The 12,339-nt window shown below is 36.4% G+C and overlaps 1 protein-coding gene across 7 annotated transcripts in view; it reads left to right on the top strand.

The window, feature by feature from the left end:
- Positions 1–12,339, top strand: part of SESTD1 (SEC14 and spectrin domain containing 1) — a 146,575-nt gene that overhangs the window by 106,368 nt on the left and 27,868 nt on the right. For all 7 annotated transcript variants that reach the window (XR_005020581.1, XR_005020583.1, XR_005020582.1 and 4 more), the window contains one exon: positions 9,102–9,224. Coding sequence is in view for 4 of the 7 variants with exons in the window: in XM_036857734.1 (XP_036713629.1) it covers positions 9,102–9,224 (123 nt within the window). In the remaining 3 variants the exon portion in view is untranslated. The remainder of the gene's footprint in view (positions 1–9,101; positions 9,225–12,339) is intronic.

Below are 12,339 nucleotides of genomic sequence, written 5' to 3'. Positions count from 1 at the left end.
ATGAATAAACAATAACATGAAATCCCAAGTTCTATTGAAGAAAAAGGCAGCAGTAGGCACCAGGGAAAGTGTTTGGCCTTTGAGTCATGGAACATAGTCAGTGAGCATGCTCTGAATCCCAGTTCTTCCACTTATTTGCTGTGTGATCATGGTCACATTATTCACCCACCTGAGCCTCAGTTTGACTTCCTTCTTTCTTTTTTCCCTTCTTCTCTTTCTCTCTCTTCCTTCTTTCTTTCATTACATAAAACAGGGGTAACAGGACCTCTTTTGAAAGGTTTGTTGAAAGAACCCAGCACTCAGCTAATGTTAGCTATTATATTTGTTCCCATTGAACTAGATTGTAGCCTAGAATTCTAGTTCAGCTGTTGGAAAACTTGTTCTGTAAAGGGCCACATAGTAAATGTTTAGGCTTCTTGGACCATACAGTTATTCTTGAACCCATGGCTATTTAACTGCCATTGTAATGCATAGTCATTGTGTAAACAAATGTGTTTGGCTGTGTTTCAGTAAAACTTTATTTATAAAAATAGGTGGTAGGCTAGAATTGGCCTGTAAGCTGTAGTTTGCTGACCCCTGACTAGAGCATCAGGGTGTCATGGGGAAAAAGGCTTGAAAGGAGGGAAGGAGTTGGATCCTGGAAGATCTTGAATTCCAGGCAACAGGATTTAGGCTTTATCTCATGATAACTACATAGAAACTGAAGATTTCTGAGCATATGTTAATTATATATAATTTTTTCTACATAATATATTCATAAATTAAAGGTAGCTTGTATTAAACTCAGGTAAACTTTAGTTAAATAGCTTGAGAGTATCTTTGAAAACCATAAAGATGGAATAGCATAGTGGTATACAAGTACCCCAGTAACCTGGGTCCACTCTCTTCTGCCACTTTCAAGTTTGTTCTTGGGAAGGAAGTGTACTCCTCTATGCCCTAGCTTCCTCCTCAGTAAAGTGAGGAAAACAATAACAATAACAATAATAATACCTACTTAATAGGGCTGTTACAAAGATTAAGAAGATAATTTTAATAAAATGTTTAGCTTGGCACATACGAGTTTTTATTAGTATTATCTATTATTTGCTCACTCGTTAAAGAAATGAGTATCTACAATAGTGTGACATTGTGCTTGGTGGAATGTAATGGTGAGTAAAAACAGACAGGGTGTCCCGCCTTTTGGTGCATGGCTACATAACTACACAAATAGTTGTAAAATTGCAACCACTCAAGTCCCAAGGAGAGTGGAGGGAGGAAGGGTGAGAAAGAAGACAGTATCAGAGATGAAGCATTTTTCTGGCTTGCAAGACTTAATGGATGTTGGTGTTGTCTAATTAGGGAAATTGGACAGGTTTGGGTTTACATGCAGATGGAAAAGGTGTGGAAAATCATGAGTTTGGTTTTAGACATGGTGAATTTCAGGAGACTTTGAGACATCTAAGAGAAGATATATAAAGGTAGTCCCAAACAGGTCCAGAAATGAGAAGTCTGAGCTGGTGACATACTTGTTTGTCATCTGTGTATGAATGGTAATTAAAGCATTGATGTGGGTGAGAATTTCCCAAGGAAAGAGCTGAGAGTAGATGAGAAGAGGGCTTTGTCACTGAGCTTTGAGAAGCTCCAGCATTTAATGACAAGATAGAGTAGCATACTCCTGAAGAGAAGGCAGTGGAGGATTGGCCAGAGATGAAGAAGGAAGGTGTGAAGAGCTCTGTGTCCTGGAAGTCAAAAGAAGAAAGCATGTCAGGGAAGGAGTTGGGAACTCTGTCGAATGCTGCTGGAAGATTGAAAAAGAGGAAAACTTAACATGTTCACTAAGAATCCACAAGGTCAAGGTCGTTGGTGATCCCAGGGTATGGAGTAGCAGGGCCAGTAGCACATTGGAGTGAATTCAGGAATGAAAGTGAGGTGTGGTGAAGGAGACGTGGAGCGTAGGGAACTTGCTGAGAATTTTGTCTCTGAAGGAAAGATGAGAAACAGAGCAGTGCCTAGAAGTGAGGGTGTATTAATTTGCTAGGTCTGCTGTAACAAAGTACTACAGACTAGGGGACTTAACAATAGAAATGTATTTCCTCATTTTTCTGGAGGCTAAAAAGCCCAAGATCAAGGAGTTAGCAGGGTTGATTCCACCTGAGGGCAGTGAGGGAAGGATCTGTTCCAGGCCTCTCTCCTTGGCTTACTGATGCCTTCTCCCTATGTCTTCATATCATCTTCCCTCTATACCTGCCTGTGTCCAAATTTCCTCTCCTTTTAAGGACACCAGTCATATTAGATTAGGGCCCACTTTAATAACCTCATTTTAATTTAAGTGCCTCTTTAAAGACCCTGTCTTCAAATAAATATGGTTACATCCTGAAGCACTGGGAGTTAGGACTTGAGCATATGGGGAGTGTGGGAACACAGTTCAGCCCACAGCTGGGGTCAAGTGTAGTTTATTTTTGTTAGTTTGTGTTTGTAATATGGAAAACTGAGAGGCTTAAATTCTAGGGGGGAAGTATATGTTTGGAGGGAGGAGTTGAACATGGAAGAGAGAATAATTAATACTATCAAGTTCGTGACAAGGTGGAAGTGAATGGACTCCAAAGCAGAGCTGAAGGGATTAGCTTTAGAATGGAGGAGGGAGAACTCTTCCTTTGTAACAGGAGGGAGATGGTAGGATGATCCAGAGTTGCCTCCATATATATAAGTCAGGCATCAAGAAGATAAAGTAGTTCTTGAGTGATTAGGTTTTTTTGTTGTTGTTTTTTGTTTGTTTGTTTTTAAGTAAGAGACAAAGGGAATCTCTTTGGTGGTGGAGGTTTGGAGGCAGGACGGGGATGGGGAGGGCAGTAGTTAAAGAGGGTTAGAGGTTTAAATGGTGTGGAAATGATTCAAAATTTTCATTTTGGGGATTGGAAGAGTGAAATTACCATGGAAGTATAGATGTATTTTTAGATAGTGCTGAACTTGAACTTATGGTGGAAACTTTCTGGCCTGTTATGTGACCCTGTCAATTCATGGCTGGCTGTTGATGTGCAGGCACCAGAGGACGTGGGTGATGGGATTCCCCCAGCATTTGTGCTTTGCTATGTGACATCAGGGGCAAAGGAGTTAATGTATTGACATGCATTTTTGAAATGATGGACCAGCTCAACTGGATAAAGAATAAAGAAACTAGAGAAAGGAGATGATGATGATACTTATAATGATGGTGGTGATGGTCATGAGATTATTGTTAAAAAGAAATAAACCTCATTACAATTCAATTTTCTTTATAAGCGTTACATGTGAACTGGTTAGAGCATTAATATTCATCAGGTGATGGTTTCTACACTCTGTTTTTCACAGGTCACATTTTAGGGAAAGTTCTATTTCTCTTGCCAAAATGATTACTTAAGTTTAGCTATTTAGTAACATATATTGATCATGTCTGCACACACAGAATATAAACTACCATCTTCAGTCTTGAAAATTTGGGGAAAATGAAACTTTTTGATGTTTATGTAAAGATAATCATAAAGTTGACTACCTCTGCTTGTGTAAAATTAATGAAGGTGGAAATTTTCCACACCTCTTTTTTTACTGATTTATCACTGAAAACAGAACATAATGAAAAAGAAACCAATAGCTCTAATAGATAAACTATATGGTTATAACCATTGTAGTTGTCAGCCATTTATTCCCCACAGTTCAAATCGGTAGCATTAGACTTCATGTGGAATGCAGAAGTTCTCCATGTTGCTGCCGCTACATTTAAAAATCAGATTTCACGTACTTCTGGATAGGAGATGATGCCACTTCACTGAAATAAGCTATCGCTATTCTCATTATTTATTGTGGCAGTAATTTCTGTCAGCATTGCGAATGTTATTTCTAGAATCATCCATGTGATTTTCTTCCTTTGTAGAAAGGAACCATAGATGCAAAATAGGATAACTCTGAGTTGCTAAAGTATACAGCTGGAGGCTGTGATCCCAGTTCTCCATATTCTTTCTTCTGGTCAGATGCTTGACATCTGCTTGATATGCCCTTCTACCTGGTTTGACCTAACATGCTTCTAGATATTCTCTCATGCAGTCTTTAGAAATCAGCCTGGCCAGGAAAAAATGATGGATAGTCACATGCATTTTTGGCCTCTGCAAATATTTGTCATGGTGGATTCTAAGAGCACATCTCCAAGGTTATACTTTGCATATAAATGTAACCGTTTGAGAGGTCACATTGATATGGATTGTGCATGAAACTGTTTTTGCAGTAAGTTAATATTCAGATTGACTGATGAGCAAGATGTCCTGATTGAAATTAAGTTTTATAACCCAGTTTGGCAAACCACCATCATTAATGCATTTAAATAGATTTATTTACTGGGGCATCAACCTCAATTTGCATCATTTTTATTAGAAATAGTCATACATTTATGGTGTTTACGTTACTGATGTTGCATTCTAAGGGACGTTACTTTCAGCATACGTTAAAACTATATGTACACTTGACTGTGTAACTGTTTTTGTGTGTGTGTGTGCCAAGGAGATGTCTTTGCTTTATTTAAAATTTATTTTTAAATTTATAACTCTTTGAAAGTTCCCTGCTAATGAATTGTTTTTCCCCAGTTATCATGATTTATATTAACCTGCCTCTTTTGTTTCTACCGTTTAAAAGTTTTCTAGAGTTTCAAAGTTTAAATTTTAAATAATGTTGCCTTACGTTTTTAAAAATAATATATAACACATTAATTAGTTAAAATGTCTGAGTTATTTTCATTCCACCCTTATTTTTAGAATTTAGACATTTTTAGTGAAATAATTTATTATATTAATTGTTTAAAATACTTAAATGCCGTTGTATATCTGTTTCTATATTCATATTCGTAATACATAGTAATCAGTGAGAAGCAATTGAGTCCCCCAAAGGGAATGGAAACTTGTTTCAAAGTGTTTACATGAACTTTCTTAAAACTTACTCTTTTTATTTCCATTTTTTAAAAGCATAGACTAAAAACACTTAGTTCGGGGATTAAAAAACATATGGGTTTTACTGTAAAATGCAGATGTGAGACATAGTTTATAAAGAGTGAATAAATAGAAGGAGCTAGGCTTTCTTCTTCAGAAAAAGTGGGGAAAGCAAAGAGGCTAACAGCTATTGGTATCATCTACTGTGCTTAAGTGTCTTATGTATAATGACTGAATAATCCTGACAAGAGCCCTGTACAGTAGGTAGCATTAACACCATTTCAAAGGTGATGGACCAAAGTCTTTCAACTCCTAGGGGCAGAGCCAGAATTTCAGAGTCATGCCTAGTGCTTCCTTAAGACCGAACTGCTCATCTGTCTCTTTTGTGAAAGAGTGATACTTTCCACAGGCTAGCAGAGACAAACAGGATCCTAGTACCCTGCCCCTCCAAATATAGCTCATACAAAAGAGTAAAGCAGAAAAAGTGGAGATGTTGAGGAGCAAAGCATTGTATTCTAAAGAGTACCTGGCAGTAGAGGTTTGCAGATGAATTTAGGACTCTGAAAACAGAATTTAGCAAAGAAAATCATAGCAGTTAGGCTATTCCAGTGAGTCAAAAATAATACTTGGACTTTTTTGTTTTTGAGTTTTTGCTCTTTAGTATTAAAACCTTATAAAGAGAAGGTGGAAGCTAAGAATATATTAATATTTAAGATACTAGGACATAAATGGGCTCACACATAAAGAGAGAAATCCCAAAAGATCATGTACTGTTAGTAAGCAAACATTTGCAATTTATTCATTCTCACTAACATTTAGAAATACACCTGAAGAGATTTCTGTTTTAAACTTGGTGGAAGTATTTTAGAAGTAATAGTCAGCCATGTAGGGGGCAAAACTAAAAGCAGAAAACCTGGTTGGGAGGCTACCACAAGGATCTAGGTAAGGCCTGAAGTAGGCTTAGAACAGGTTTATTTTGAAAGTCAAAACAACAGGATTCCAGGGGTATCAGATATGCAGGGTGTAAAAGGAAAAAAAAGAAGAGTCAAGAATGACTCTAAGGGTTTTTGGTTTGAGAATATTGCTCTAAATTATAACTCTAAACGCATAATTTATAATAATGCTCTTTAAAGTATTCTCATATGTAGGCAGTTTCAAAATTAAAAAGAAATAATGAGAATAATCACAAGAATGTCATCTTTATTTGAATTCATTTGACAACTAGAAATCAATAGTGTAAGTTCAAACAGATCAAAAGCATCCAACCCCTTGGAAATGAAAAAATAACTCATTTAAAAAAATGGATCAAAAGAAAAATAAACAGTTCAGTAGAAAACTTAAAACCAAAATCATCAAAATCTATAGCGTGAGATGAGTCTTGAAAGATGAAAAAGAGGTCACGAAGAGAAGGGGCTCAAAAGATTTCAGGCAGGAGGACAACCCATGTCGAAGCAAGACTAGTGAGAGAACGTGGCGCCCTTGGGGAGCACTAAAAGTTCAACGTGGGCTCAGTTAAAGAAGGAAATGGTGAAGGATAGGCAGGGCCCCATCATCCATGGCATTGTATGGCCATGCCAGATAGCCACATTTCATCACGAATGTAATGCAGAACCAGTATAGGATTTCACACTGGGAGAAATATTTAAACAAAGATGAGTATTGGGTCCTCATGAAAAGATTTTTATTTAGTATGTAGTTCTGTTTTTCCCCTCTGGTTATTAAGAAGACAAAAAGTCTTGCTGTTTTTTACCAATCTATGTAAGAAGATATAAAATTCAAAAGTAGATCACGTCTACGTTGTTTTCCAGGAAACTTTCCCCTAATTTTACTCAAAGTTAGTATCATTCACGTAGAAAGTATCATTCACATAGGAACTTACCAACATTCTTATTATCTAACCAACTTTTTTCTTAGATACTGTTTCTAACCCACTTTTGTAATAAATATAAATGCTTTCAAATTAAATGTAATCATTGCTGCATTATTTTGGTTGACTACCCATCTCATCTCTTACATTAAGCTTGAAGTAGACTGAGGACAAGAACCCCATTTCCAGAGTTTTTTTTGAAACGACAAAATATATTTGTTGTCAGAAAGAGATACTGTTTCTCCCAGAGCCACCACTGGGTGTTTCTCAATAAATTGCACTGAGAATCTCAGAAAAATAAAATAAAATAAAATAAAGTAAAAGCAGTAGTCAGTTTATATACCTTGCAAAGGTTACTCTCAGTTAAAACTTTCATGACTTGGATGTTTCAAATAGAAACAAGTGTTTTAGAGAGTAATTTTATAATGTATACTATTAGCGATTAACATTGCATCATCATTGGACCCAAGATCTCTATTGAAAATGTTTTCTAGGAAAGCAATAGAGATTTAGAAAAAAATTCTGTTGCATAACTGCTATATATATGTTCATCTTAAAATTACTTAGATGCTCAACAATAGAGAATTGGAGTTGTGAAAGCAGGTATAATAGTTACTTGAGGTAGGACGTTGCTTACTTAGCTCTTAGTGGGGTGAGTTGGTTGGTTGGTTGTACAGATGGGAGGGAGCGAAGGAGGGAGGCAGGCAAGGAGGCTGGCCTTCTTAAAAAAGGGGTTTTGAGCCATTAAAATGATAATAACTGTAGCCACAAGGAAGTGAAAAACACAGGATAGAAATGACTTGTACTCTGACAATCGGCTGTAGCACTTAAATCTGGAGTAACATGAAAATGCAATGCGTGTGAAAAATTAATGGAAGGAAACACACATGATTTTTCCCTATGATGTGGTACTTTTTTATACGATTATTAAAATTACATAAACTCTTAGATTTTAAATATATTTTAACCTAGTAATAACTATGGAATGCACTGTGGGTCTGTGATACGGTTAGCCTGTCTGTCCACTGAGTCTCTAATATCATGCTGCACAGACATCCTCATTCACTTCTTGGGACCTTTCCTAAGTTTAGATTCAGGGCATATCCTAAGTTTAGCTGTTGTTGACTTCCTGATTGTAATTTAGCTTGATAAATAATAATTCAGCTTGGTAAAGCTGGGCAATATTTTTTTCTGTTAGAATTACTTCACTGTGTCTGTGTAGTTTTAGAGTATATATGTTTGTGGGTAGAGAAGACAAAACCCTTTCTTGTGCATGAGAATTTGATCTTTGCTTAAGTATCTAGGTCTGTTCCCTTGAAAACCTGATAAAAATGCCAACTGTGTTACCAGGCGACATTGCCTGTAGTAAAAATTATTCTGGCTCTGGACTGGGAGAACTGTTAATACTTGATGGAAGGCATAACTTCGGGTATCTTGGAGCTCAGTGACTTTTATAATGGGCATGATGCCTGTGTGGTGTGAGGTTTTGATGCCAGAGTGTCTCCCATATCTGTCCCATATGGATCTCATCTCCTGAACTGTTGGACTGCTTCAGGGACCCGGCAGAAGAGAAACACCCAGTGCTGCTACCCTGGCAGACTGTAGTCCCTTCCCTTCATCCTTCTGAGTAGACTTGGTGCCAAGGGGACTTCAGATGGTCTTGTGGGTCTGAATGTTTGGCTGATCCTAAGAAGAACCCCTAGAGGGTACTGCAGTAGTATAATTCTACAGTTTTTAATTTTCTTTTCAAAGTGAGAAAAATAGTATTTTAACTTTATATCAGTTAATTGATTCTGTTTTATGAGTGCTTTGGAAGGAACTTTAGAGTATGAGTCAGGACACATGGCTTTTAGTCCTAGTTTTTTAATAATGAATTATGTTACCTTGAACAAGTCACTTAATCTCTCTGAAACTCAGTTTTCTTAAGTATTAGGTAAGAAATTTGACCAATGTCATTTCTGGTGTCCCTTCCAATTCTAAATCCTATAGTTCTCTAATTTTCTTATCATCATAAGTTAATTTTTAAGCCTCTTTTATGGGAGCATGTCATATTTCTTTTAGCCTGGCAGGTGATCAGATAGCTGAAAGCCTGAGGTGCTGTAGTGTACATTTTATCAAATTTAGGTTTTGGAAAAGTTGTCACATTATAGCTGTATAGTAGAAGAAACGTTTACTGCCTACACAATAGAATTTAAAGAATATAAATTAAAAATACTTGAGGAACTTTGGGAAGGGAAAACCAATTAGAATGAAAGTTTGGAAAGTTTTTGATTATTTTAAAATTTCATCTCAACTTCCGTTCATAGGTTGTGAACTGGCTTGAAGGGCCTGGATCAGAACAGCTGAGAGCCCAGTGGGGGATTGGAGACTCCATTCGGGCTTCCCAAGCCCTACAGCAGAAGCACGAAGAGATCGAGAGCCAGCACAGTGTGAGAGGCTCTTTCCTCTGCAAGTTACAGAGCTATTGTTAATGTGCATAATTAATAGCATGTGTGGTACTAAGTGATAAGTTGCTGTACACCTTGGTTTAGGGGCATAAAGTACGGTATGTTTAATGGCTATCAAGTACATTTTGACCACTTAGTACATACTCATTAGAAGTTTGGTTTTGGTTTTGTCTCCAGTATAGCTTAATTATATATTTTTATAGAAACACAATTCATGTGAAATTTTAAAAACTAGTGTAACAGAAGAAAGAGTGATAGTACAAAAATACAACCTTTATCTAGTCCTGAATTTAAAAAGTATAACCTCAGGAACAGGAGCTGTAAGTTAAATACAAAGTATTCAGGTTTCTTTTCAGCATAAAAGGAAAAACCATTATGTTGGAACCTGTGAAATGCATAAAATATATAGATTTTTCAATTATGGAATTTCATATTTAAGTCTCTTACAAGTACTAACTAGGAAAATTACAAAGATAATATATATACAGTTGGCCCCTCCGTATCCACAGGTTCCATGCACATCCAAGGATTCAACCAACCAGAGATTGAAAATATTCAGAAAAAAAATTCCATGAAATTCTAAAAGGCAAAACCTGAATTGCGCTGTTTTAACCAATAGGTGGCACTGCATTGTCACCTTGAGAATAGGTTGTTTGCTGCAGGACGCGTATATCAGCTTATTTTTAAGATGTTCTAATATTTTATTTAAAGTTTTCTTTTCTCTTTGTAAATAAAAGTCAACACTTTAAAGCCTATTTTGGAATTGTTCAGGTCTTATGAAACTATAATGACAAATTCTTAGTGTATTGATTGCTTAATATGGGCAGAATTTGGAGAAACTTTTAATATACCATTTTGTGTTAAAGCACTCTGTCAAGTATTACATTTAGATCCTTTATAAAACCATAATTCAGAAATAAAGCTAAAAATAAACCCAAATTGATTAGGATATTCAATGCTAATATATAGAAAATGAAAATGCTACTAATATATAGTTCTTTGTCAAGGAGTGGCAATGAGAAGTTTACTTGGTTTTTGAATAGTAGGTAAGCACAACAGAAAAAATATTAAGGTGTATGAAAATGATTATAATAACTTAAAATAATTTTTAAAGTATTTTCATCCAGTAATCTTACTTTAGCTTTTAGGTGGAGGTAGGTGAGTGGTAGGAAAAGCACATAATAGGAAGGTGCAGAAGCATAAATCTCTGACGTTGCTTTAGGATTCTGTCAGTGTCTCCCCATCCCACAGTACTGACTTCTGGTCTCCAAAGAGAATACTGGTGTGTTGTGCCTTATAGTAAGCAGCAAAACAGGTCTACGTAAAGAATCAAGACCCCATTTCTTCCTAAGGTATTAGCCTAAGTGAGTTGGCAGTGTTTCTTTCCTCCTAGATTGAGATTCCTATATCATAGTATAAAGTATAAATACCCATCATTTCACCAACTGTGCATCACCACCAATTCACATACATTTCCAGTGTCAATCCTGATGACTGCTCTTTCCTAGTATGTGGACATCCAGGTTCATTTCTTATCTACCATCTTAATCCAAATCCCATATCTTGGTGGTGGATTGTTTTTTTAAGTTTGTTTTTGTTTCTGTGTGTGTGGTTTTTTTTTCTGGGGAAGGGGGCTAGAAATAATCATTTTCTATACAATTAAATGTTTATGAGAAGTAAACCAGAGAATGACCATAAATGAACTGAATGCAGCCTGTTCATCTGAAATTCTATAAATTTTATGTTCCCCAATTTCCTAGGAAGGAACATTTTGATCAAAATATGTGTGTGTGTGTGTGTGTGTGTGTGTGTGTATTTATATTTATATATATAAGATTTTTTCCCCCACATCCCAGAGAGACTGATTATTTCTCTATGACAACCTCAGTTCTAATTTCAGGTGTTAATTTCATGAGACATAGGAGTTCTTAAATTGTTTGCATCTCTGGTCTGGTTATTAGGGCCTATAGTTTGCAAGTTTAAACCAGGAAAAAAAAAATCAGCTTGAGGATGGTAGTTCTTAACCCTTAATGGTCATGAGAGTCACCTGATGTGTTTGTTAAAAGGCCTGTGGCAGAGCCCCACCCCCACAGACTCTGATTTGGTAGGTGGGGAGGCGCTTAGGTATTTTTAATAAGCACCCCAGGTGATCTGATATAGAGAGTTCTCACTGCAAGAAATAATATCTCAGGTCTTTTATCCTTTAGTTTACTGTTTTTCTCTGAATCACTGTTATTCTTCAAAGAATTAGACCAACTTATTTAGAGCATTAACTAAATTTGTAAGTACTATAGATAAGACTGAAATCCCTTTCTATTTAGAACACAACAGTGATCATTTTCTCAGGCAATATTTTCTGCTTTAAATCAGTCAGTCTCCATTAACCTTATAATCCCTGTGTGGTTAGAAAGTATTTTACATAAATTGGGACTTGAGCATGGCTGGAATTTGGAATCCCCGGCACCAATCCCCCAAGGACACCGAGGGACAGCTGTAGAGAACAGGTTTTCTCAACCTTGGCATTGCTGATTTATTTATTGATAAATCTTAGTTGTAGGGACTGTCTTGTGATTGTAGGTATTTAGTAGTATCATTGGCCTCTACCCACTAGATGCAGTAACATCCCTCCCTCCCAGTTGTGACAGCCAAAAATGTCTCTAAATATTGCAAAATATTCCCTAGGGAGCAAAATCGCCACCTGTTGAACATACTGCTGTAAAGAAATGAAAAGATTCTGAGAGATTAAGTGACTTGATGAAGATCACACCCTTAGTAAGCAAAACGACAGACCTTGAGTCTGTCTTTCAAATCTAGTGTTCTTTGAATTACGTATGACTACGTCATCTCTGTAATCATACTCAAAAATTCCATAGTAGTTCAGGCAATAAGACAATATGACAAATTAGAGAAACCCAAGTTTTAGGTACAGGGCATAAGAGAGACCGCATTTGGAACAGTACCTGTTACCTACCTAATTTAATGTCAACAAATCTACAATACCTAATATAAAAAGTGTTTTATATGTTCACTCAGTACATGCTAGTAGGGCACATACTAAATGTCACTTGTTGTTCTGGGCTCTTGAGAATATAGCACT

Source organism: Balaenoptera musculus, chromosome 7, assembly GCF_009873245.2.
Source record: "Balaenoptera musculus isolate JJ_BM4_2016_0621 chromosome 7, mBalMus1.pri.v3, whole genome shotgun sequence".
In the NCBI taxonomy this organism is placed as follows: domain Eukaryota; kingdom Metazoa; phylum Chordata; class Mammalia; order Artiodactyla; family Balaenopteridae; genus Balaenoptera; species Balaenoptera musculus.
The sequence above is the reverse complement of the archived record's forward strand: the minus strand, read 5'-3'. Positions and strand labels throughout refer to the sequence as shown.